Source organism: Terrapene carolina, unplaced genomic scaffold, assembly GCF_002925995.2.
Source record: "Terrapene carolina triunguis isolate 2854851 unplaced genomic scaffold, T_m_triunguis-2.0 Scaffold180, whole genome shotgun sequence".
In the NCBI taxonomy this organism is placed as follows: domain Eukaryota; kingdom Metazoa; phylum Chordata; order Testudines; family Emydidae; genus Terrapene; species Terrapene triunguis.
In genome coordinates, this window is record NW_020664531.1 from 3,927,534 (window position 1) to 3,953,254 (window position 25,721).

At 42.5% G+C, this 25,721-nt stretch overlaps 1 protein-coding gene across 1 annotated transcript in view; it reads left to right on the forward strand.

Annotated features, from left to right (window-relative positions):
* The window catches only part of LOC113407023 (contactin-associated protein-like 2), a 1,116,670-nt gene extending 1,091,242 nt beyond the window's left edge, over positions 1 to 25,428 (forward strand). The window contains exons 22-24 of the mRNA XM_029912069.1: positions 5,438 to 5,668; positions 21,009 to 21,080; positions 25,229 to 25,428. Of these exons, the coding sequence (XP_029767929.1) occupies positions 5,438 to 5,668; positions 21,009 to 21,080; positions 25,229 to 25,428 (503 nt within the window). The remainder of the gene's footprint in view (positions 1 to 5,437; positions 5,669 to 21,008; positions 21,081 to 25,228) is intronic.
* Positions 25,429 to 25,721: the final 293 nt, after the last annotated feature.

Below are 25,721 nucleotides of genomic sequence, written 5' to 3' on the forward strand. Positions count from 1 at the left end.
ACCCCCTCCCAGACCCCACACCCCCACCTCAACCCCCTCCCAGACCCTAACTTCCTCCCAGAGCCCTCATCCTGCACCCCTTCCCACACCTTAACCCCCTACCCCAGCCCTGAGCCCCCTCCTGCACCCCAAACCCCTCATCCTCAGCCCCACCTCAGAGCCCAGACCCCCAGCCGAAGCCCTCACCCCCTCCTGCACCCCGGCCCCAGCCCAGAACCCCCTCCCGCTCCCTGAACCCCTCATTTCTGGACCCACCCTGGAGCCCTCACCCCCTTCTGTACCCCAATCCCCTCCCCCAGCCCAGTGAAAGTGAGTGAGGGTCGGGGAGAGCGATTGACGGAGGGAGGGCGGCTGGAGTGCATGAGGGAGTGGGGCCTCAGGGCAGGGGGCAGGGCAAGGGTGTTCAGTTTTGTGCAATTACAAAATTGGCTATCCTAAATGTATGACCTAACTTCCTTTTAGAAAAGCATGTTTGTTGCTCACTGTAGTGGAATGTATAGAAAGAGTTAAACTCACACTCAGAGGGTATATCTTATTATTTTATTTTAATTAGTCGAATCATTCTGAAATCTTTCCAAATGACTGCCTTACAGTGGCTTTTCTATCTAAATTGTTAATGCTCCAAAAGGAATTCTGACGTTTGAATTGCAGCAGATGATCTGCTGACATGGCAAAAACAAGATGGACTCAGGACTTTTTTGTTTTTATTTTTTACCCATTCTGGTTGTTTCAAGCCTTCCTCATCTCTCATTGAAAGGTCTCTACAATAAAGAGTGCAAAACTTATTTCAAAAATACTTGGGCTAAAGGTGTTTTCTCTCATTGTAATGCCCAGACAAATTAAGCAAACTCATCCCTCATTCACCTAGATGGGAAGAGCCTCTGAATTTACAGCAGAACCCTCAGTCAGTATAAAGCAACAAAGAGTCCTGTGGCACCTTATAGATTAACAGATGTATTGGAGCATAAGCTTTCGTGGGTGAATACCCACTTTCTCAGACGCATGCTCCAATACATCTGTTAGTCTATAAGGTGCCACAGCACTCTTTGTTGCTTTTTACAGATCCAGACTAGCACGGCTACCCCTCTGATACTCAGTATAGAAACAGGACCATTTTCACTCTTGTCATGTTTCTATGACAGCTGCACACAAGTATTATTGTAAAAACCAAAGCAATTACTGAGGGTTAAATTCTACTATTTTGCTGATATTTTTTATTTAAAAAAGAATTACTAATTTTTGCTCATTTTAATTACAGGGGAGACACTCTATGCAAAAATTACTAAGTGTAATGAAGTCCACAAGGCTTTCCATCTATGGGATTTTAAATTGTTTTTCATTTTGATTCCTTAATCTAGGGAGCTAGCCGTGTAGGTTTCTTGTGAATGGTTGAGTGTGATAGGTTTGTGCACTGTAATGGATTCATGCATTGTGCTACAGTCTGGGCCAGCTGCTGTGCAGTTGTGGTCTCAATCCCAGATCTGCAGATTTCTAGGTGAAAAGGTTCTTGCTGGCATCTTGCTTCAGGGATATGAAGGGAAACATGACAGGAAAATAAAAAAATAGCCTTAGCCAGATGAAGCAAAAAATGCCTTTAGGATGTGATTTTTCAGCAGCTCCCTAAGTGACTTAGGCACAAAAGTCCCATTGAATTCTCATTGACTTTTGTACCTAAATCACTTAGGGGCCTCTGAAAATTCCACCCTTAATACATAAGAGAGGCCCAAACTCCCATTGGTTTCACAGGGTATGGACTGCAGGATTGGGCACCCAGGGATATGTAGGTCCTGATTATCAAACTTAACTCACACTGATTAGTATCTGTACCTCGTTCCATAAGCAGTCCCCTTGAAATAACTGATTTCTTATGTAGTAAGGTGCTTCCCAGTGTGAGTAAGGGCTGCAGAATCAGGCCCTAAAGTGATAAAATTAGTAACATTAATTGGTATGACTTTGTACTAGTTTAACAGCTGAAATTTTTTTAAAAAGGGAATACAGTTGCCTTGTGCATTTCTTTTCTTTTTAAAAAATAATGCAAATCTGTGTCCTAATTTTTCTCTTTTGTTCTGGGGGAGAAATGGCTCTAGTCGTGGCAGTGATAACGTAGTTCATTTTATAATGGTTACACTCGTAAAGGAATGTATTTATATAACAGACTCTAATAGAGATGGAAGACAAAGTACAATAGCCTAACATCAGAGAACATCAGTACAGAGAGCCCCGTAGGACATCCAAAGGAAAAACTTGTGCATAGTTATAGGACAAAAAGGCTTGTTTGATCATTCTTCTTATAATGTGGATGTGATGTGAGACGATTACAAATTTACGAGACATCTTGCACCATTGTGTTATTTGTGGAATTTTTTTTTTAACAAAAATGCAGGTCTTTGGCAAAGTGTTTTATTATTTTTAAGTGCTCACTGGAGCCAGTATCTGTCACTGATGATGTCTGCTAATGCAGCACAAATGTATTTGCTTCATCATTTTAGTAGCTTTTTAGCAGCATCATTTCATTTAAGATTTTAAGTGAGATTATGTTATTGGTGTTACTGGATTAAGTTCTCCAGGAGCCATATAAATATGAACAAGATGCATTTCTTAAACTGTTCATTACATAATGATTACAGAATTTAAGTAGAGGAGTGGTTGCAATATAACTTGATTCCTTTTCCTAAAGAAACAAGGATTTCCAATAATAAATTACATGTATTCTGTAAACTGTTCTATTTCAAGAAGTATTGTATTATAGTGAGGGACACTTTAATATTCAGGGAAGGTATGAATCTTGTCTATTTGAAAGAGTGATAGGGCTTACAGGTAATAAATTTAAATTCACTAACATATTGTCTTTGGGATAGCTTCTAGGTGCTACATACAAAATATGTATTTTTTATTTAAAACAAAATTACTGGAAAACATAATGCTGGTACTGCAAATGGTTCGGTGGGGTCTTGCATTTGTATTTTGCTTCTAGGAGGGTTGGCTGGAAGAACCAGGTCACTAATATAATTATTGTAATTGACTGAATCTAGTCCTTAACCTGCTTCTATGCATATGTCCATTTTGTTTCAGATGACAGTCACTGTACAGTGACTGCTCATGAAAAATAGCTGTATTGCCAATGAAGGCTAGATTTGAATTGGCAGAGAAAGAAGGGACCTCTCAGTGGGTTGGAAAAGGTAAAATGGGAAGGATAAGGCCAATCAGTTCATGTACCAATGGATATAAGACTCTAATGTGAATATGCCGTCATATCTCTGTGCTCACCCTTCTTGGATTATAAATTGTTCAGAACAAGTACTCTGTCTGCCTTTGTGTTTGCATCCCAATGTTGTTGGGCCTTTAAGGGCTACACCAATATAAATATACAATGCTCGTTGTTGTTATTTATCATTCCAAATCAAAGAGACACAGGTATAAACTAGGTCTGTGCAAAATGCAGTTGGTTCACCAGGCTGTTCAGTTTTGATCCATATTCTCCCTTCAGTCATTCCAACCCCACTCCATCTGCGCTCAGAATCTCAAACTGAAACTGCCACATTCTCCCTAGATATAACACTGAAACTAAGAGAAACTGTAAATCACACTCATTTTGATGCAACATCATTTTGAATATTAGAGGTAGCATTAATATTTATTGTTTGTATTACAGTAGCACCTACAGGGTCCAGTCAGGGATCAGAGCCTTGTTGTGCTCAGGGCCAGCTCCAAGCACCAGCTTGGCAAGCAGGTGCTTGGGGCCACCACTCCGGAGGGGGGCGGCAGGTCCAGCTATTCGGTGGCAATTCGGCGGACGGTCCCTCACTCCGGCTCAGAGCGAAGGACCTTCCACCAAATTGCCGCCGCAGATCGGGATCGCGGCTTTTTTTTTTTTGGCTGCTTGGGGCGGCCAAAACCCTGGAGCCGGCCCTGGTTGTGCTGTTCTAAAATTGGAGTGAGTAGCACAGCTCAGACCCAGATGTTTCATGTGGTTTGGGTTTTGTTGCAAATGTTTCACACAGCTGGGAGAACTGAATATGAGCCCTATTTTTTGTTGTTGTTTTATTTTATTTTTCTTGCCTGCTTTATATATATACTGTCTTATGCTATCTCTAACCAGCTCCTTTATTGAGCATGTTAACACTGTTCTTTAATTGTCTGAAATGGTTGCTGTTGAGCAGCCTGAGGTGTTTCCTTTTCTCCATCCCTACAAATAAAATCCTACACCACTGAAGTCAATGGGAGTTTTGCCACTGACTTCACTCAGGCCAGAATTTCAACCGTAGTCACTGCTGACCTAGGCAATGAGACCCCGGAAAAAAGAAATTGAAGCTGAAATGCGCATATGACCACTCTTTCAATGGCTCCAGATTAATGCAGCACAAACATCATTCTGTCATGTTGCATTTTTATTTACTCTGCATGATCAAGAAGAAAATGAAATTGAACTCTTCTCTGCAATGAAAATGGAATGTTTGGAGTTGTAGTAATGGCTTGTAATGTTAATCTACTCTCTAATACTACTGATACAGAATACCAATATTGTTACTACAGTGCTTATGTACTGTGAAGAGTCACTCTCACCTAAACAGCATGTTCTGGCAAAAATGAAGGGCATGTGCTAAATGTTTTGTAGGTATTGTTTTAGGGTTTTTTACCAAATCTTTTGGAAGTAGGAAGGTCAAGAGGACCTAATGGAGCGCTACAATCTGTGCACAAATTCAGCTTAACATCTTGAATATTAATCCACAGCAGCAAGATGTAATATGTCTGACTTCCAAAATGCCTTTGGTGGATGTAAACTCTGGTACAAGAGTGAGTGTGTGAGAACATATAGCTTTCTTTGAGTCTTTAACAATAGTATGGAGAATTTGCTGTCTCCTGGCAGATGCATTCATGCAGTTTCTTCAGAATTTCTAATGACAGGGAGGAACTAGAGAGGATATTTCCCACCTTAGACCAAGGGAGCTCTTGATCTTTCTAAAAAGCAAATGGGGAGAGAAGCACAGAAAGCAATGACAATTAATGGTAAATACAAATGGGTAACAATGATGTCTGTGGGGGGCTGTCAAAGGGGGAGCTGAAGAGAGACAGGCCAGAAGAAATGAAAGGAAACAGTCACAGCAGCAGTTTCACATGAGTGAAAAGAGAAACTGACTGGAAGAGTCCTCAGAGTTACTCCTTTGTTTTCATTTCTTATTTGGAGAAGAGTTTTTTGCACCTTGTGTTGATCCCTCCCACTCACCTTTCTCATTTTAATGTTAGAACAGTTGTGTCGCCAAGTGATGTCAAAGCCTGAAGATTCCCACTTTAATCAGTACTGCAGTATAGAGAAACCTGCCAAGGTCTGAAATGTGAGGGCTTTCCTCAGAGTGGGTGTTTAAAACCACACCTGTTGAGCTGCACTGTTTCCAACCCGTTCAATTGCATTGACAAGTCTATTCTCTCTCTTTCTTAGAAACTGGGAAGATCGACCAAGATATCTATCAATACAATACACCAGGATTCACTGGCTGCCTGTCTAGAGTGCAGTTCAACCAGATTGCCCCACTCAAGGCAGCCCTGAGACCTACCAACACCTCCTCTCACGTCCACGTTCAAGGGGAGCTAGTGGAATCCAACTGCGGAGCATCTCCACTGACCATCCCACCAATGTCTGCGGCCACTGACCCCTGGCATTTAGATTCAGGTAAGGTGTGGACTGACTGCAAGGAAAAGCAGTTGAGCATTTAAAACTAAATGGAAAAATCTATCCTGGATGAATTTTACAAAGGTGACTACAATGAGGGATGCAAAATCAGAACGAAAAAGAAAGGGATTTATCATTGACTTTAAAATCATGAGTAAGGTGTGGAGAAATATTAATGGATGTGCCCTATGGTGGGCAGGAGTACATATTTATATGTCTGTCTTTCTCTCTAGCATCCTTACATTATCAGTTCAGATGAGAAAGAATCCACCCTTCATTGCATCCAGCATATACATTCTATAAAATACACATTTTGTATGTATATTTGTGCTGTTTGTTTGTTTGCTTGTTTTTTTGCATTTTAATCACTTTAGACAATGAAGCTTCACTGGTCTGTTTCATGCTGGTTTATAGTCCGTTTTGCTTTCTGATTCTTATATACCAGCAAAGTGAGTCTTTGGCCTTATACCACTGCAGATGGATGTTAAATTTCAATGGCATTATAGCAGTCCTTAAAACATTGCCGTTCATGTTCTGTTTTGCATAAATCTCGTGGTGTTTAAATCATGTGCCTAAAACTAGCTGCTGTGGTCCCACTTTCCTTGGAGTACTGGTTATTTTACATGCAAGTATTGACAAACAGGTTGTTCGCAGCACTGGTTTGTGCTGATAAATGACTACATTCTATTGTGTAGCCCCATCCAAAGAGTATCTAATTTTAAGAGCAAATATGTTTATAAACTGCAAATTCCTTTTCCACCCTTGCAGTGTCTGCTTTCCCTAGGCCATTTTGAATGAGAAATCCCATTAGCCAGCACCACATTCATATCAGGCTGAAAATGCTGGGAAACCAAAACAATTTGCTGATCCTAGCAGGTGCATCCTGCTCTCTGACTGGCTGTTACCAACAGCCTTTGAAAGTACACAGTGCGCCTGACTTTAGAATAAGTGGTTTATCTTTCAACTCCCCAGGCTTCAGATAAAATATTAAACAAATTTGTTCATTCCATTCCCTTCAGAGTTATGCAATCCAGGCCTACATTGACGTCTGCCCAGAGCTGCAAACCTAATTCTGATTTCACTTACACCAGTGTAAATCACGAGGTAGGCTTTTCAAGTTATTGGAGTTACATTGAGGTCAAGCCAGTGTAGGTGAGATCAGAATCAGGTTCCTAGTGTTTTTATACCTAATTATCTCTCTTGATCCATTGGTTTGTGGCTTTATCCATCTGTCAGTCTTAGTGCCAGGGCATGGTAAGTATACCAACTTCAAAGAACCATAGGCTCACATCATGGCTCCTTGCAGGAAAAGTCTGTGGGGATTGGGAAATTCTAAGGATCTTTGCTGAGTTTACTTTGAATTTTTCTTCTGTCAAGGAAGGGGAGTTGTATGAGGCTATATTAACTTCTGAACAGATTTCCTCGGGGGTTAGGGAGGAGGGAGGATGTCCCACCCTTCACCCTCTGTGACCGGGGTCCCAACGGGAGTCAGCTGAGGTTACCCAATTAGGGTGAACTGCAAAGAATGGGGCAGACAAACCCCAAAGCTGGTGGATAATTCAATATTTAGATTTACCAAGCTAGCACTAAACAGCTTCTATTATACCTTGCTCGTTATTCAGAAGTCCAAACAACACCGTTCCCTTGAAGTAACCCAGCCTCAGACCTCCATCCAGGTATCCAAGTCAAATATGATGAAGATTTCTGAAAATCTTATTTCATCATATAAAAGAAAAGGTTCTACCAATCCCAAAGGATCGGACACATTACCTCCCAGGTTATTGAATATTCCAGAGCTTACCCAAATACACGCATATAGCCAATTCTTATTAACTAAACTAAAATTTATTAAAAAAGAAAAGGGAGAGAGTATGGTTAAAAGATCAATATACATACAGACATGAGTTCAATTCTTGAGGTTCAGATTCATAGCAGAGATGGTAAGCTTTGTAGTTGCAAAGAGTTCTTTTAGAATTTAGTTCATAGGTTATAGTCCAACGTCCAATATCATATCCCGGGTGTACCAGTTTACCTGGGATCTCATCTTGCAACTCAAACATCCCCTGGTGAAGTTTAAGCAGATCTAAGATCAAAAAGGATCAGGTCCCAAGGATCTTTTATACAATTTCAGGTCTCCTTTGACAAATTGGAGCCTCTCAGGGAACAATAGGCCCTTATTTCCTAAGCATCGTCGCTAATTATTCACACAGATTAACATACGGCAGTCTATCACCGGTACTTAGCTATATGAATTATCATACGACAATTGCCTGCTCCTCCACCATTCACCGATGATTTGCTATACATTTCAAAGAGAGATGAATACAGAGATATCCCGTGTTTACACTTCATTTAAATGCTAGGATGTTCTTTTAATCTTTGAATTATCAGAATACAGCATAGACAGGGACCATTGATTACATTGTTGACCACTACCCATACATATGTAAATACACAAAAACACAAAGGTTATTTCCCCACCTGTCTTTAAGGTTTGAATTTGAGTCATTTATTTTGCAGCCTTGCTGGCCATGCGTCACACCCTCCAACATTGTGGATCCCCAATCCAGCCAATGGGGTGTTGGCAGCTTCATGGTAGAGAGACTACCATATAATGACACATGCCCTCCATACAGCCAACTTTTTGTAACATTTCAGCCCATCTCCTTCACCTTGTACCATGTAAGAAGGGAGCATAAAGCCATTAGTTTTATTAATTGTTCCTCATAAGTTCTCTTATCCTGTTACTCATCTTCTCTGAAATCATCCAATCAACTGGTGCCTGAAGATTATGCCTCATGCCCCCATTTCAATCTAATGTACTTACAAAATCACCCTCCTATGCTTTTTAAATAAAAGGGCCCTTTTGTGAAGGGCATATGGAATCCTTCCGCCTGCCCCAGTTTAACTTGTTGAAAATAAACTAGTGCAGCTGGACTTCTATAACTAAAGGAATTTTTTCCTACAAAGAAAGTTCACTACACGTGGAGTTTTGTCATAGCTGAAGAAGGACTACCTGGCAAGAGACCCTCATTGTCCACTCAGAAGTAATGGCAGAGCTTTTCTTAACACATTCATTTGGAAGCTGGAATGAAAGGGGGCCTGGCCTCATTCTCAGTGGGGAGCAGCAGCATCAAGGTTGGGAGCCAGAGATTTCTCCTCATTTTTCTTCCACTGCTCAGTGAGAGTAGAGGGGGCGGTTAAACTCACTCGACACTTCTCTGATAAATAACTGCTACATACAAAGGGGAGAAACAAAGTGAAGCCCTACCAATTATAGTGGAGTGAAACTCCACAGTGAGTAGAATATAGTGTCAAAGTGACAGGAGTGAAAGGTCGTTGAGTGATTCCTGACTTATACTTCACTCCACTGTGGTGCAGAACAGGTACCCTCTCTCGGGTCCCCTTCATACAGGGGAACTAGTGTAGTTTCACTGTCAAAGATGTGAAGTGAGCTGAGGGAGGTGGGTGCAGTGACACCCCTCCTCCCCCGTCAATGTTAATTAAGAACAACTTAGTCCTTGTACAGGATCTCTGCTGGTCTAAAGAAGTTGGCTGTTTAACTCCAAGAAAAGATAGAGTCATAGAGTTTAAGGCCAGAAGGGACCATCAGATCATTGTCTGAATTCCTGTATATCACAAGCCACAAACACCACCCAGCACCCACATACTAAGCCTAGAGGTGAATTAGGGGTTTGTGGGGGCCTGGGCCAGAGCAAGTGGGGGCGCCTTCCTACCCTTTCCACCTGCAGTCCTCCCTGCCCCCCCCCCCAGGGCTCCTGCTGGGGAGCGGGAGCAGGGCGCGGGGGCTTCCTCCGCTCCCTGGCAAGAGCATCAGGTGGGCGGGCAGAGTGAGGCAAGCCCCCGTGCCCCGACCCCGCTCCCCAGCAGGACCACCAGGTGGGCGGGTGGGGGGAAGAGTGGGTTGAGGTGTGGGGGTGCCCCAATTGGCCTGGGCCCCTGGGCATGGGCCTTGTTGGCCCAGTGGCTAATCTGCCACTGACTAAGCCCAACAACTGCAGTTAGACCAAAGTATTACAGCCCATGGGAAACTAGACTGTTGTGTGCCACAGGCAGAGAATAGGAGGGGCTGAGGTGCACCAATGCCCAAGGCTCCTGCAGTGGCATGGAAATGATTAAGTGAGAGATACCCAGATAATCCTGGTAAGGGACCCGCACCCACACACTGCAGAGGAAGGTGAAAAGTCCCCAAGGTCACTGCCAATCTGACCGTATTGTAGACAATATGACTTTGGACTCACACACGTGATATTAATAAATGATACATGAACAACACATTTGTTTTTAATGCCCCTTACTTTAGCAAGTTGATAGTTTGCACACTGGGGGTTTTTAGTGTGAGAGAATTCCCAAACCATCCAAAATTTGCAGACCAAAGGCTTTTCTAGTGTGAAGTGTGGGGGGAAAGTACATGAAAAATTAGAGGTATGAAATAAGACCGCCCTTTGGTTCCAGAACTGGAAGATGTACTTCAATTCTTAGTGTAAATTTCCTTAGGCACTAAATTGGATAGGAGGACAATGACAATGGCCCTTTGAAAGTCGCAGATTTAAATCCTGCTGTGCTAAAGGGAAAGGCAGTTGGAATATAGTCAGCTCCCACCCTCTCACACTGAAATGGCTGCAAAGAACATGTCTTGTGAAGTAACTGAACAGTAACCGCCTCTGTGGTTGCTAGGTAGCCTTCAGCTACATCTATTCAGATTTATTATGATTTCACCCACACAGTTTAGTTGCACTTTAGATATAGCAATGTCAAAACCTTGGTGCTGGATGACTGAAGCCAAAACCTTCTAACCTAGGTCCCCAAAGTTAGACTCATAAATCCATATATAGGTTCCTAAATCAGTGGCATATTACCAGAGGTGCTGAGCACAGTTCACATTGAAATGAAGCTACTGTACGTCTGTGTTGTTGCTAGACCTTGGATAAGGTCTCTCAAGTAAAGGAATAGATCACACTGGTTAGTTAACTGTGCTAAAACAGATGTTGCTCCAAAAATAATTCAAGATGGATGGATATTGCAAGAAGTAGCTTCCTTTCTGACTCTATGTCCTGCCAGTGCTACAGGAATCGTGCTAATCATTACCTACCAGCAGAGATCCCCTGGAGAGACAAGAACACTATGATGGGTGCTATCACTGGTGTCATAGCAGAGATGTGTGTGTGCATGTTGTACTCATGGGGGAATTCTGTGCCACTGCATGCACACAGAATTCATGTCCGCTGCAGATTTCTTTGCTTCCGTGCAGAAAAATGACTTTGTAACAGAAAAGCAAAGCATGTCATTTCGGGCACCCGGAGCAGCCAGCAGAGAGTAAATCACTGTGGGAGGACAGGGCTGAGGATACCCCAGATGGTGCCAGGTCAGACCCACCGGGGCCAGTCAGAACCATCGCCCATCTGCCCAACCCCTGTGCATCAAGACCCCCCCCTCCTACCCCATCCCCCCCCCCCCCCACTAAGCCCTTCCACACTTGAATCCTGCCGAGCTGAGCCTGCCTGTCCACACCTAGTGTGCCTGGCATGGAGGGGCAGAGCCCCCAGTGTTTCTGGGACACCCGACCCTTGCGCTGTGTCAGGGTCAGGTGAAGCCTAACCACCGAGTTCATGTCCCGGGGGATTGCTGCAGGGTGATCTCCCACCTCCGTGCAGCCAGTGGCCTCTGCTCCCCACTGCAATACTGGAGCCTCCACATTTATTTATTGACAAATAAAATTTACAGAATTTTGCAGAATTTTTAATGTTCTGGCACAGAATTCCCTCAGGAGTAATGTTGAGGAGGGGAGTGAGCAGCAGGGGTTCACCAGTCAAATAACATGAGACCACCTGATAGTGCTAGCAATATAATTCCAGAGCTACCATGAAAAACAAGTGCTACATATTAGCTTAAGACGAAGTTTTCAAACTTGGATGCCCACAGTTAGGTCTCAATCCATTTCTAAGCAGGCAGGTGTCCATACCATAACTACTACTAATTAGCTCTCAGGTTGGCAGCCATAGAGACAAAACTAGAATGTGCCCTAGAGACTAAATCACTCTCTTGTGCCTAGAAGTGGTTCCTGTGAGTCAGGTTTGAGACACATTGGTGGGGAGGCATGCACTGCCATTGCCTGTGCTACACACAGGACGTCAGTCTCTAAGGCTATCATTCTTGCGCTTGTACTTGGCACTGAATTCACATACATTTAGAATTAATACAATCAGCATTTTCATTTCCTTCTGGATTCATTGCCAGAGTTAAAATGCTGCTTCTCCCCCCTTTCTGGCACTTTGCCATACTATTGAACAACTTTATCTTAAAGCATTATCTTGTTTAGCTTGCTGAGTATTTTTATAATGCATAGTCTTTTGCTGTTGCCATGGTGACTCTTTCTGGTGATGATGAAGTGGTGAAATTCAACAAGTCATTCTCCACTGTAGTCTGACTTACTAGGGGTAAAGACAAATGAAACCACTGCAAATCAGCAGTACAATTCCTCTTCTACAGAACCCCCATTAATTCTCAGCTCACAAGAATTAATCAAGTAGATATGATTTTAAAATGGACATTTAATAATTAGTCAAAATGTAGTCTAACCTTTTGTGGTATTTTGGAATACAAAGTATAAAAAGGACAAAGTATAGCGATTGTAGAAATTACCTTCTATATGTACTGTGCATTTAAAATAACGTTATTTACAATTTTACAAGTGTATTTAACCATAATTAGCTTGCATCTTAAAATGTAATGTCACAGAAGATGGAAAAGCTACAAAGGGGTAATTTCTGGTTTATTTGGTACTGAAGGGTATTTTTTAAATCTGTCTAAATGCGGATTAACCAGAGTGGATGTCTTCAGTAATTTTAAAAAAACAGTTAAATAAATAATAAATTTGTTAATTTGGCAGTGGTACTGTGTGACTCGAGAATTGCAAATGTAATGCCTATATTTAAGATATGGAGGGAGATGATCTAGGCAACTGCAGACAGACACATTTACCTGACTCCAGTTGTGTGCAACACGTTAAAACAAATTTGAAGGAAAGAATAATTAAAGACATGAAGATAAATGGAACATGGGTTTACCAAAGGTAGATCGTGCCAGACTAAGCTGATATCTTTGATAAGAGAGTTGATTTCTTAGACAAGGGGAATGCAATAGATCTAATCTATGTGGATGTCAGTAAAGCATTTGACACAATACCATGTGGGAAATTACATGTGGTTTGTGACAGGTTGCCACCACCCCCCTTTGGGGTGCCACCTGATATACTGGGGTCCCACTGAGCCTGCCCATTCCACCAGCCTGGGCTCCCTCACCCTGTCCTGCTGTGCCAGGCTCTCAAGCCTTCTCCAGCACACACACAGGTAGGGACACGCCCAGCTGCAGAAAGATACACAGACACTGAGATCAGCTCTATATGGGAAGACTCAGCGCGGGGATTGCCCAGCACTCAAGTGTACACGTCCTTTGGGATGCAATCCCAAAATTATATTGTCTTGCGCTGCATAGAGGTCTATACAGCGTTAGCTCATGAAATCCGTCCCCTCCCTCAATGTGGACGAAGTTATGCACAGCTTCCCCCCCCTCCCATTTATGAATTACACAAACTTGTTTTAGAATAAACAAAAAACAAGTTTATTAACCAGAAAAGGTAGATTTTAAGTGATTATAAGGGATAGCAAACAGATCAAAGCAGATTACTGAGCAAATAAAACAAAACACACAACCTAAACTTAATACACTAAGTTAACTGGTTAATAGTAGCAAATTTTCACCCTAATTGTTGTTTTATGCAGTTTGCAGAGTTTCTCAAAGGTAAACTGCACTGCTTGCAGCTTAAATCTCCAGGTATGCCTTTCACAGGCTAGACCTTTCTCACCTGGGCTCAGCCCCTACCTGTCCCCCTTCCCCCCCGCTTAGTTCCTTTGTTTCTTGTTTCTTTAGGAGTTTTCATCAGTCTTCCTTCTTGGGCAGGGAGGCATTGGAGAAGAACCAAGATTAACTCACTTCCCAGCCTTAGATAGGATTTGCATATGGCAGGAATCCTTTGTTTCCCAGTTTGACTCCCACCCCCTCTTAATGGAAAAACACTAGAAGTTGAAGAGGGTGTCCAGTACAAGGTTACATCATCAGCTGACCCTGCAGTGTCAAAGCAGCATCCCAGGAAACTTCTCAGGAAGGAGGGAGATTAGCATCTTCAAAGACTTCCCTCTAAATGGCCCATCCGGGCTGTTTGCATACTGTCTGGTGGGTGTTCCCCAGATGAAAACACAGTTGTAATTGTTACATAGTTAATATACCTAACTTCAGATATAGAAATGATACATGCATACACATTGGATAATCATATTCAGTAAATCATAACCTTTCCATCGATATCTCACATGACCTACCCATCTTGCAAAAAATACATCTTAGTTATGCCATATTCATATCATACGCATATTTCTATGAAGAATATGGGACATAATGGCACATGGTTAACTCATCATTTTATGTTAAACCTTTCACTAGGGATGATGCGACTAATATATCAGCACCGTGGCTGTTTTGAACAAAGACATTGATCTCCTTCTTGAGCAGCGTTAGAGGTTGTCAGTGAGTAAGGCTAATTGGGCTTCTAAGGTTCTTTTCGGTGAGCATTAGCCCTCCCCCATGGTAGTAGACAGAGCAATTGTCTTGTGACAGGAACTATCTCAGAAATGCTGTTCAAGGATGCACCAGTTCAAAAAGCAGCTGAAGTACCGAATAGCTGCTGCTTTTAGTATATTATATTCTCTTTGTCCCTGTACGTTTGGATCATGAAGGCAGAGGAACCCAAGCATTATTAGCTGCAGATACTATTTCTGATTTCAAACTATCTTGGGCGGTGGATGCAGTATATGGAGCATCTCCCAATTGCAGACCTCTTGGAGAATAGCACACTAAGTGGGTGATCCTCATTTGTAATGGTGCTTCCAACAGCACAAGAGAGAGCTCGATAACAGATGACATAAGAAGCTGTTCTCATCATCTTCTTCAGAGCAAAGCAACAGATGATTCTTTCCTACAAATCCCTATCTGTAGTGACAGATGAGTTAGAAGAAAAGAATCAGTCATCTTTATTCATGATGGGCCTCTCCATTTCCAAACTTGACCTCTGAAGACACAAAAAGTGCAGATCCAGAAAGTGTTTAGAGGATAAAAGGCCAAGCATGCCACTGTACTAAGCATCTGTACTGAGAATGAGGCCACATTTTTAAACTACTACATGGTTTCCGGGCACTGAACAGTATTTTTTTTAAATTAACATGCTTGTTGATCATTGCTGGCAACGCAGTACTCACTGACGTTAAGCTATAAGCTAGACTCATCATTGCCCACTCATGCAAAGATTTGAAAAAGCCCCTACATCATGCCCTTAAGGCCAACAGAGTCAGCCTCTGGCAGGCCACTTGAGACGTGAGTTCCAGAGCCAGGGGATCTCTGATGAGAATGACCCACCTTCAGCCCCCAGATTTACATACCTAAGGAGTATCCGCAGAAATGTCCAAGTTTGATTTCTGGTGCATGTGCTAAGGGAAGAGGTGATTTTCTTGGGTAGCCAGGACCCAAACCAAGCAAATCTTTATAGCTCAGCTGCTCATCATCAACACTGCAAATTAATATTAATAGGTAATAGGTCTTGAGATGTAACTGTTTATATTTTTCTCATCCCTAAGGAGCAAGGAGACAAACTAAGGAAAGCGTCTGTCTTAGATTTGGCAACATCAGTGCTTGCGCCTTAAATTCTTAATTATGGTGCTAGAATGTGCTGTAATCTCTACTGATGGAGAGTTAAAAATGGACCCTTCACTCTTGCCTGGTTCTCTTTCACAATTATGCACGTTTTTCTTCTCCTAAAAGATATAATCAGAGTCTGTAGTTCCTGACACTTCATCAGATGCACCAGCCAGTTGACGTTTAGCTACCTTCCGAATCCAAACCGAGACGTTGTTTTGGTACTTGCTAAGAGACCCACGCGTTTGTAGCTATTTCATATAGTACTGAGTTGAATGTTAATCATGCAGTCTAGGAATAAGAAAATTAGTAGATTTGTTTAAGAAGAGAGCCACTGTCACCTCTGCTAAGACCGTATTTATTTTACAAGTATTATCAATAACTAGGAATCCTGTTAAGGGAAATTATTAAATAGTGGAGAGGGAGGAATTTTGATATCCAAATTCTTGGCTCCACTACCTTGCTTTTCCTTTGGCTCTCTCTCCAGAGACTGAAGATAATTTAGTGAACTAGCATAAACACTCTGAAGCTGAAGGCCAAGGTTGGTGCCTTTACAGTTTCAAGTTTAAATTTATATTTTGACTCTGCTCTTCTTTGCTTCTACCTCATCCCACATCCTCCATACAAAAGTTTGGGTTTTTTTGTTTTGTCTCTTTTTTTCATAAAATCAACAGACACATCACATGTATAGGGCCTGATCCTGCTCTCATTAAAATCAGCCACAAAATCTTCATTGACCTCAGCAGCAGCAGGATTGTGCCCACCATTTTTGATAATTACAAATATAGGAGCTACAAATTATAGGCACATTAATGTCCAAATTGGGAATATAGCAGTTGCTATTTTTCAAAGCTTCTCAGTTTACAAATACATTAGTTTAAAAGCCATTCCCCTCAAGACTCATCACCACAGGCTTCATCTTTCACCGAGAGAGGTGTAATGGCATTACACGTCTCGGTATCCAAAACCTTTAATGTGACAGCATAGAGTAGCAAGGGTCTCCAAAATGTGTATCAAAGGGACAATAATCAAACAGTCTTTATTGCTCAGATGTATGCATGTGTGTGTGAGTGTAGAAAGAGATACAAATACCTTGAACCAGGGCCCTATTTAGCTCACAAGATACAGTCTCTTGAAGGCAGACTTTCCCCACTGCAAACCAGACTTTCCCCACTGCATGGGTCGGAGTAGACGTGTTGCTTGCAGGGTAGGTGACCCATGTAAATGAGTTTCCCAACCCTGAACCCTATTCTTAGTCCTTTCCCGTCCTTGTAGGGTATATGTAGAGAGGACTGGGACTATTTCCACCCTAGGGCTATTTTGTAACCTCCTTCCATGACTCCAACAGAGAGAGGAGAAGGGAGTCAAAATCCTTCCCAGATGCCATTGTAAAATGAAACAAGACAGAAACCCTGTCTTTAGAGGTTTACACGCATACACACGCTTTCCATAAAGACAATTTTTCCTGGTCCCAAGGCAGTTTTTTATAGGTTTCCCTTTGGGTCCATTACCAATGCTTAGATATCTACAGCTAAGCTTTGATCAGCACTTAACTCTACAGTTCCTTTGAGAGCACCAGAGCGTTTCATATTCTACATTAATTATAAAAGGAAGTATTTGTTTTCCTTCCTTAACAGGTGAAATGTAAGAACTGTTCATGAAATTTTCATTAAGGTAATAGCTTAGGCCGGCATGACTAATATATCATCAGTTCTTGTCTGAAGTCCTAGTGAGGCACCCAGTGACATGCAGATGTGTCTACTGAGAAGTAAAAAGATAAATGCGTCCAGGCTTTTGAATGATGTAATATACTGCAGATCAGTTTGGAACTTTGATAACAGTAAATATTCAAAACACTACATCTAAATCTAAACGTATCTAAAATTTGAACTGTTATCAGACAAATGCAGCCCTATATGATGTAATCCTGCAGTATGTTACCATTTTTATACCTAAAATGTATTGACCTGAATAAGGAAGAAAATCATGCATCATGGAACCTTTAATTTTGAAATGAAAATTATATTGGTCTTGATTCTCCACTGCCTTGCACTTGCACAATCAAAGCATGTAAAATGCTGTCATTGGGAAATGACAATGCAAAGTGCAAGGCAGTACAGAATCAAATCCATTGGCTCATCTAATCCATCCCTGTTCCCAGTGCAGAATTATTCTCCATGTTTTCTCATGTGTTGTCCAGTATAGTTTTTTAATTGTCTCCAAGGATGCAGCTTTCATTGGAAGACTGTGTCCTTCCACTCTTCCCTAGGAAGATTTTTCCTTAGTCACCATAAAAATTACACACAATTTTTACACACCTATCACATGGGGTGACCAGATGTCCCGATTTTATAGGGACAATCACGATTTTTGGGTCTTTTCCTTAGATAGGCTCCTATTACCCCCCCACCCCCTGTCCCGATTTTTCACATTTGCTATCTGGTCACCCTACTATCCCACAATCACTTTTAAAAGCTTTTTTCTGTGGTTACGAGAAGAATGCTCTAACAAATTTCAGGAAACCCTGCTATAAGAAGTTAAGAGGATAGTAGCAACCCATTTAGGAGTTATTCCATGCATCTCAGTGGATTTTTGAGTCTGGAGCCTATTGGTGACAAGTTAAATGTCAATGGTGTTAACTATTACACTGCTGATCATTCTAACAGACACTGCTATGTGTCTCTCCATAATCCCAGACTGTCTCCCACTCTACCCTACGTACCAGAGGTGTCCGGAGAACAATTTCCCAATCTGCCTTGCACTTTGCAAGTATATCAGATGACCTGGTGTCTACAAACCATAGCTGAGTTTGGATTCCCCTAAAGCAGTTCAGTGCATCCACATGTCAGCCCTGTGTTTGGCACAATGGTGCTGGCATGTCCTCACTTCTTCGCTTCTGGTTGGTATCTGTGCATGCTTACTGCCACAGCCGCCAGAGGATGAGGCTTTAGTGGGTGAGGGATAGCTCAGTGGTTTAAGCCTTGGTCTGCTAAACCCAAGGTTGTGAATTCAATCCTTGAAGGGGCCATTTAGGGAACTGGGGTAAAAGTATGTTTGGGGATTGGTCCTGCTTTGAGCAGGGAGTTGGACTAGATGACCTCCTAAAGGTCCCTTCCAGCCGTGATATTCTATGATTTGGAGAATATTATCACATTTATTACCAAAGCAAAATCACAGAATTCCCAAACCAGAGAAGTGGCTTTTTTCCAGGATGGCTGCTTCCACGGAAGAGCTATTTGATTCCCAGTGGATTGATAAAGATGGACACTTGGCTGCTGTAAAACAGAGAGACAGGGTGGAGATTAAGGGATTCCTGAATATCGAAGGAGACTGTATCAGTATAGTTCCAGCCCAGCCTTTACAACCCAAATAACTAAATGGCCCTATTTATGGTCCTGAGTAATGGCTAGGGTGGTGCACGGTGTTTAGAACCAAAATTCATTCAGCTTCTTTGTAGAATTGGGACACTTTGGCCTAAGTAGCATGGCAGTGACTGGTTGAAATTTCTGAATGAGGAAGGCAGCTTTCTTTTTTCTTCCTCAACCTAATAATGCAGCAACAGTACAGCTGTAATCCCTGTGAGCAAGAGAATTGCTTTTGCTATGTGAAGGTTAGCTCCATGTAATAACTACAGCTTCGTGACGCTTATTTGCTCTGGGCAAGACATCATTTGCGGCTATTGTGGAACAAGTATCAGGCAATGAACACGGGCCTGCTGGGATATGTTCTTACAATTAATGTCCTGGAGATAATGGAAGGATTTGAAAAGTCGCCAAACTGTGATGGAGAAAATGAACACTCTTGCCTATTAACAGCTCCCCCATTGGTGCACCTGTGTATTATTGCCACATAGACTATTTATTATTCCTCTTTGATGCAGATCCTAGTGGACCACATACACGAGTTTCTAGATATTAATGTTAGCTCACCAGTCAGTTAACAAGAATTTTGAAGAACTCCTGTTTGTATCCAAGGAAGAAGAATGGCAGACTGTATATTCAAGATGGATGTTGATAAATTGGAGAGGATTCAGAGAAGAGCCACAGGATAATTAAAGGGTTGGAAAATATGCTTTATAGTGATAGACTCCAGGAAGTCAAACTATTTTGCTTAACAAAGAGGAGGTTAAGAGGTGACTTGATTACAGTCTATAACTATCTACATTGGGAAGAAATATTTAATAATGGGCTCTTCAGTCTAGTGCAGAAAGGTGTAATATGATCCAATGGCTGGCAGTTGAAGCTAGACAAACTCAGATTGGAAATAAGATATAAATTTTTAACAGTGAGAGTAATTAAACATTGGAACAATTTCCAAGGGCTGTGGTGGATTCTCCATCACTGACCATTTTTAAATCAAGATTGGTTGTTTTTCTAAAAGATCTGCTCTAGGAATTATTTTGGGGGAGTTCTATGGCCTGTGTTATACAGGAGGTCAGACTACTAGCTATTTAACACGCCGTGGCTCTGCTCCCAGAGTATACATATGGGAAACCACTTGGGGCCGTGGGGTCTGAAGAGAGTTTTGGAGCTAGAGAGGTGATTCTGAGCTATTAAGACTTTGCAACACAAAAGGAACCTAGATGACTAAGAAGAGAAAGTTAAACTCCATAATGAGCAAGCCTCTGGATGCAGTGATTGCATCAGTGGTCTTTAATGGCAACCTATTACAATATACACCAAAGAAAAAAGAACAGCTACGCTTTAAATACTGACCTGAGTAATAAATAATTTATACAATTTCTGCATCTCCTCCAGTAATGGTTTTCTTATTGAAATGTTCTTGTTGATTCATTGAAAACATTATTATGTTTCAGTGACAAAGTATCAGGTGCTGTAAGTGTGCCTCCATACGCACAACTACCAGGGTTGGCAGTATAGAGCTAGCAAGCAGGCACTGCAGTGATGGGCAATATAGAAAAATTACGATCACAGATTAAATAGATGAGATCCCCTTTGAAAATACTCCTCAATATTCTGTGGATGGCCAAACCTGGAACTTCCCATCCAAACTTTAGCCTAAAGCCTAACTGATTCTTTGGTCCATCTCTACCACAATCACTCATTTGTTTACTTTAGGCTGTGCAACAAAAAAGAGAATTCCTTTTTCTGTCACACAGTTTGCTGGTATTGTATAGCAGTCCCTAAAGGCTGGAGAAATTGGAATCCCTTCTGGACAGCAATGTCTAGTATCACTAGGGCAAAAATCTCATTAGAAGCACAATATGATCTCCCACTGTTAGGGAGAAATAAATTAAAAAATTGTATAAAAGTCTTTGTTAGTTCAGGATGCCACAGACATACTTGACTATGTGTTAACACATACTGCTGGATTGCCTCTTGTATTTCATTTAGATTCTTGAATGGTTTGGGGTTGACTGGAGTGGCTTTGAGGTATTAGGTAGAGGGGAAAGTTTCTTATTTAAAAATAAAAATACAAATCGCAGCTGACTTTCTTTTTTTAACTTTATTTATTTTAGGATCTTGGGCTTGTGACAAGTGTATTTTTAAGCCAGTCTTGTGAGTTTTCGGGAACTGATGTATTATAACATGAATCTTTGATTCCCGTTTTACAGCCAGTGCTGATTTCCCATACAATGGTCAAGCTTTAGGAGATGGAGTTAACAGGAACTCTGCCATTATTGGAGGTAAGAAAAATATATGCATTGGTAAGATGTTTTGTGGCTTCTGTATAGAAGTTTGAAACAGCAGAAAATAGTGTGTTCAAACTGCTTGGTTTAGTAAAGGGCTTCCCTACATGGGACAGTTATACCAGTTTAAGGTAAGGTTTGAATTTAAACCACTTAGTTATACTGTTAAAACTCCCCATTTAGACCGTCTTAGCCCAATAGAAGAGTGCCTTTTTTCAGTTTAGCTTATGGCACTTTGGAAGCTATTTAAGCTAAAGCCAAAAAAAGCCACTTTTATTCAGTGTAGTTGTACTGGTATAACTGGTAAAATGTCCTGCCGTTTAGTGTACTGAACTAGTACACACCAATCAGCGTGAACCTGGGGCCTGATCCTGCTCCCACTGAAGTAGGCTCAAGCCTGTAATTCAAAGGTTGTAGGTCAAGCACACTCTGTTATACTCTTGACATGATTCAGCTATCACGCTGACCTCACCTCTACTTAGGGGCCAGCTTCTGCCCTAACACCTCACAGAACCTCATTATAATTACAAATGCATATGTTATTAATTGCAGAATTTGGCCTCAGCATCCAAGGGCTTGTCTACACTTAAAACGCTGCAGTGGCACAGCTGCAACACTTCAATGAAGACATTACCTATGCCAATGGGAGGGGTTCTCCTGTCGGCATAGATAGTCCACCTTCCCGAGAGGCGGTAGCTAGGTCAGTGGGAGAATTCTGGCTACACCAGGGGTTAGGTTTGTTTAACTGCCTCTCTCATGGGGTGTACATTTTTCACACCTCTGAGCAATGTAGTTATACCAACCTAATTTCCTAGTGTAGACCACTCCTTAGTGAAACTGGTTTGTGAGAAGGATTTTTTTCTTAATCATAATTCAGATATTATCTGCAAAATGGGGATCCTGGTTCAGATTTATACATAGACATATATATGCTTAGGTCTTCTGGCCTGCACCATACAAAAGGGTATTCAGATAAGGGGGTTGGGTCTGAGCCCCTCTTTAATTAGCACCATAGTATGCTAGAGAGGGATGGTATTACCACATTAATCTCCAAATGCATTCAAGTATTTTTCTAAAAGATAAACCTTTCATCTTAAAATCTGTTTTAGGGAGAAATTACCACAGCTTTCTTTCATTTATCCACAATGGAACAGCTTCAATATGGGGGGGCGGAAAGAGAGAGTCTATAGCCTGGTGGTTAGAGCACTCACCTGGGGGGTGGAAAACCAGGGATCCAGTCTCCTGCTCCAGAGAGGTTTTTTAATTATTTATGCACAGGGGAAAAGCTTCAACAGGAGAGACTTAGGGGTCCCCACAGAATAGCCCATGGCCCAGTGCTTGGAGCACTCACCTGAGAGGTGGCAGATCTCTGTTCAGATCCCTTCTCCTCATCAGGTGGAGGCAGGATTTGAACTGGGGATTGCCCACACCTTAGGTGAGTACCCTAACCACTGGGCTAAAAGCTACGAGGGAGTCCTTCCTCTTAAAATGACATAGGTACTAATCCCAAGAGAGAGTTTACAGCTGAGAATTCAAAGCAGAGTGAGGCGCCTCTCTGCCTCCAGACTTAGGTGCCTATTTCTGAGAGGAGTGGGGGGCGGGGGTCTTGTATACCCCTCCCTCAGCTTGGCATCTCCCATTGGCTATCTTAGGGAGGGAGTCATCTAGTGTGCTTGCTTTTGTGAATCCCATCCTGAGGTGCCTATCTTTCCCCATTCATTTTATAGGGAGCCTGAGAGCTCTGTGAATCACATTGATTTTCTGGTCACCTAAAAGCTAGGTGTGGTGATGGTGACTTAAGTATCTTTGTGAATCTAGCCCTTATTATCAAACCGGCCCCTTTTTATGGTTGAAAAACTAAGTGTCTATAGCTTGTTGAAAAATAGAAAAATGTTTACAACATTTTTTGTGAAAAGTACCCCATTTTTAATAAAAAAAAATTTAAATTGAAAATATTTGACGAGTGTCAGCGTTTATCCCCCATACAAACTGGGCTCCCTCCAAGCACAGAATTGCATCTCTGAATATAGGGTACATAACTAAACAACACCCTTAATGCCCAGCTCATCAATTACCAAGCCTTGTATAAAACGACTGACTGCAGAAGAGATTGTTAGCGTGAGAACCTTGCAGTTTCCCACTCTGGATGAAATTCACACACCCACAGACGGCCCATCCGGCCCTCTACACCACAGAAGTGCCACTTTAACACCACTGCCACCCATAGGGAACACGAGGAAGGTCATAAAGGGGGCTTGCTATGTCAAGGCACTCAGTACTTGCCTCAACTAGGCTATTGCAGAGGTGCCTCTAAATAGGATGGTGCAGTTGAGGGTAGGTCAGGTGAGGGGCAACCTCATCTGACCTCTTGGGGGTTCAGAAGGCCAGTACCCACTATTCCAGACAAATGCAATAGGCATCATAGAAGTCCTGTGCTGCATCTCCATGGCCTACCTACAGGTGACATGCGGATTCTGGCCCCCAAGGAGTTGTCCTGACAAAGCCCAGGTAACTCATCTTCATTTATACTGGTATTTAGTGGGAGTAGTTGGGCCCTCTGTCTCTATGACCACGCATGAAGCACCAAATACACCTGTGGACTGTATAAATAGTAATAATGTTGAGGTTCAACCAGGGCCGGCTCTAGGCACCAGCAAAGCAAGCAGTTGCTTGGGGCGGCAGATTTGCAAGGGGCGCAAGAATCCAGCATGGGAGCTAAGAACCAGCAGGGGCCCCTGGGAGCTGTAGTTCCTTGGTTAGCTCCCTGCCTATAGAGCCAGCCCTGGAGCAGGGAAAGAACTACATTTCCCAGCATTCCCTTGGCCACTAGCAACAGGAAGGGGTGTGGGAAAGGAGTATGGAACTGAAATCTGCAGCTTGCTGTGAATGGTAGGAACAGAGCTAGCTCTAGGTTTTTTGCCGCCCCGCCTCCCGCCCTGGGCTCCCCCCGCCCACACCCCCTGCTGCCCCAGCTCTGGCCCCCACCTGCACTCCCCTGTTGCCCCAGCCCTGGGCTCTTCCCCACCCCCACCACACCCGCTGCCGCTCCAGCTCTGGCCCCCACCCCCCCCCTCCTGCCGCCCCAGCCCTGGGCTCTCCCCCAAAGAAGGAATTGGGGGGACTAAATGGACGGTGCACCTCTCTATCTGAAGCCTAGCAAGGGAGGTATGTGGATCCCACTAGAATTTAAAATGAAAAGTACGGGAGGGGAGGCTCTGGACCTGGGCAGCTTTAGATACAGTACCAGGCACTTAGGAGGATTTCCACTTCTGAGCCATGGAAGCAGAAATTGACTTTTCCTCTCCAGATATAGCTAATATTCAGAAAGGGACTCTAGCACCTGCCTTCCAGATTTGAACACCCTCAAAATTCAGGAGTGCTCAAGCTCAATTTGGGCAGCTGTTACTTCATTTCCCCCAAATCAAATATACTGATCCACTGTAACTTGCTGTAGAAAAAGTAGACTAAATTGAGCAAGAAATGCTTCCCAGTGGTTATTAGGACTGGAATGGGTATTTTTAACAACAATCGCTTTTTTTTTTTTTTTTTTTAAGTTTTAGTTTTATTTGTTTAAAAGAAAGACCGTGATAGTGCATTCCCCGTAGAAACACAGAATGGAACAAAAGAATAATAAAGGCACCTCAACTTTTCCTCATTTATGTAGGACAGTCTTATAATGTGCATCCAGATATCCTCCAGTCACACAAGCTGAAAATTGTTCCACTTTACTGCAGTTCTGTAACCATATGGGAACCAATCCTGTCTGTGTTCTGTGCACATCCATAATTCCTGCTGAATGACCCGCCCTGGGAGCGAGTTACCAGTGACCCAGGGCTGGGGCAGCAGGAGGGTGCAGTTGGGAGGGGGAGAGCCCAGGGCTGGGGTGGGGGCAGGCAAAACATTTTTTGCTTGGGGCAGCAAAAAACCTAGAGCTGGCCCTGGGTTCAACCATTGCAATAAGGATTAGGGGACTCTGTTTGATTAAGTTTTGGAATAAACCACAAAGGAATTCCATAGGCATTAGTAGAACTTCAGTGGTAATTAATTGCCAGATTGGTGTAAACATATGAAGTAGACAGTAAAATCAAGCCCCCGTGGAATTCCTGAATTTTTTTTTCGCTTCTGTCATTTCTCCTTTCCATTAGGTGTCATCGCTCTTGTGATCTTCACCATCCTTTGCACGCTGGTGTTCCTGATACGCTACATGTTCCGTCACAAGGGAACCTACCACACCAATGAAGCCAAGGGGGCGGAGTCTGCTGAAAGCGCTGATGCAGCCATCATGAACAATGACCCCAACTTTACGGAGACCATCGACGAGAGCAAAAAAGAGTGGCTTATCTGAGAGTGTGTGGAGGGGGTTGGAAGCAGGGCCGGGGTGGGGTTGGGGATGACTCTTTTAGCAAGGAGAGAACACTCTACTTCAGACTCTTGAGCACATCTAGTAAAAAGATCAGCACAAATGAAGGAGCAAGCAACAGGCAAAACCGATGAGACTGGAAACAAGGATGACACACACACATTTAAGAAAAGTACTTTTTAATATTCATTTGCAATGAATTGCCCCTTCTGTATCCAAACAACAACAACAAACAGCAGCTTTTAGAGCTTCAGCATTGGTTAAAATTTGTCAGTAAA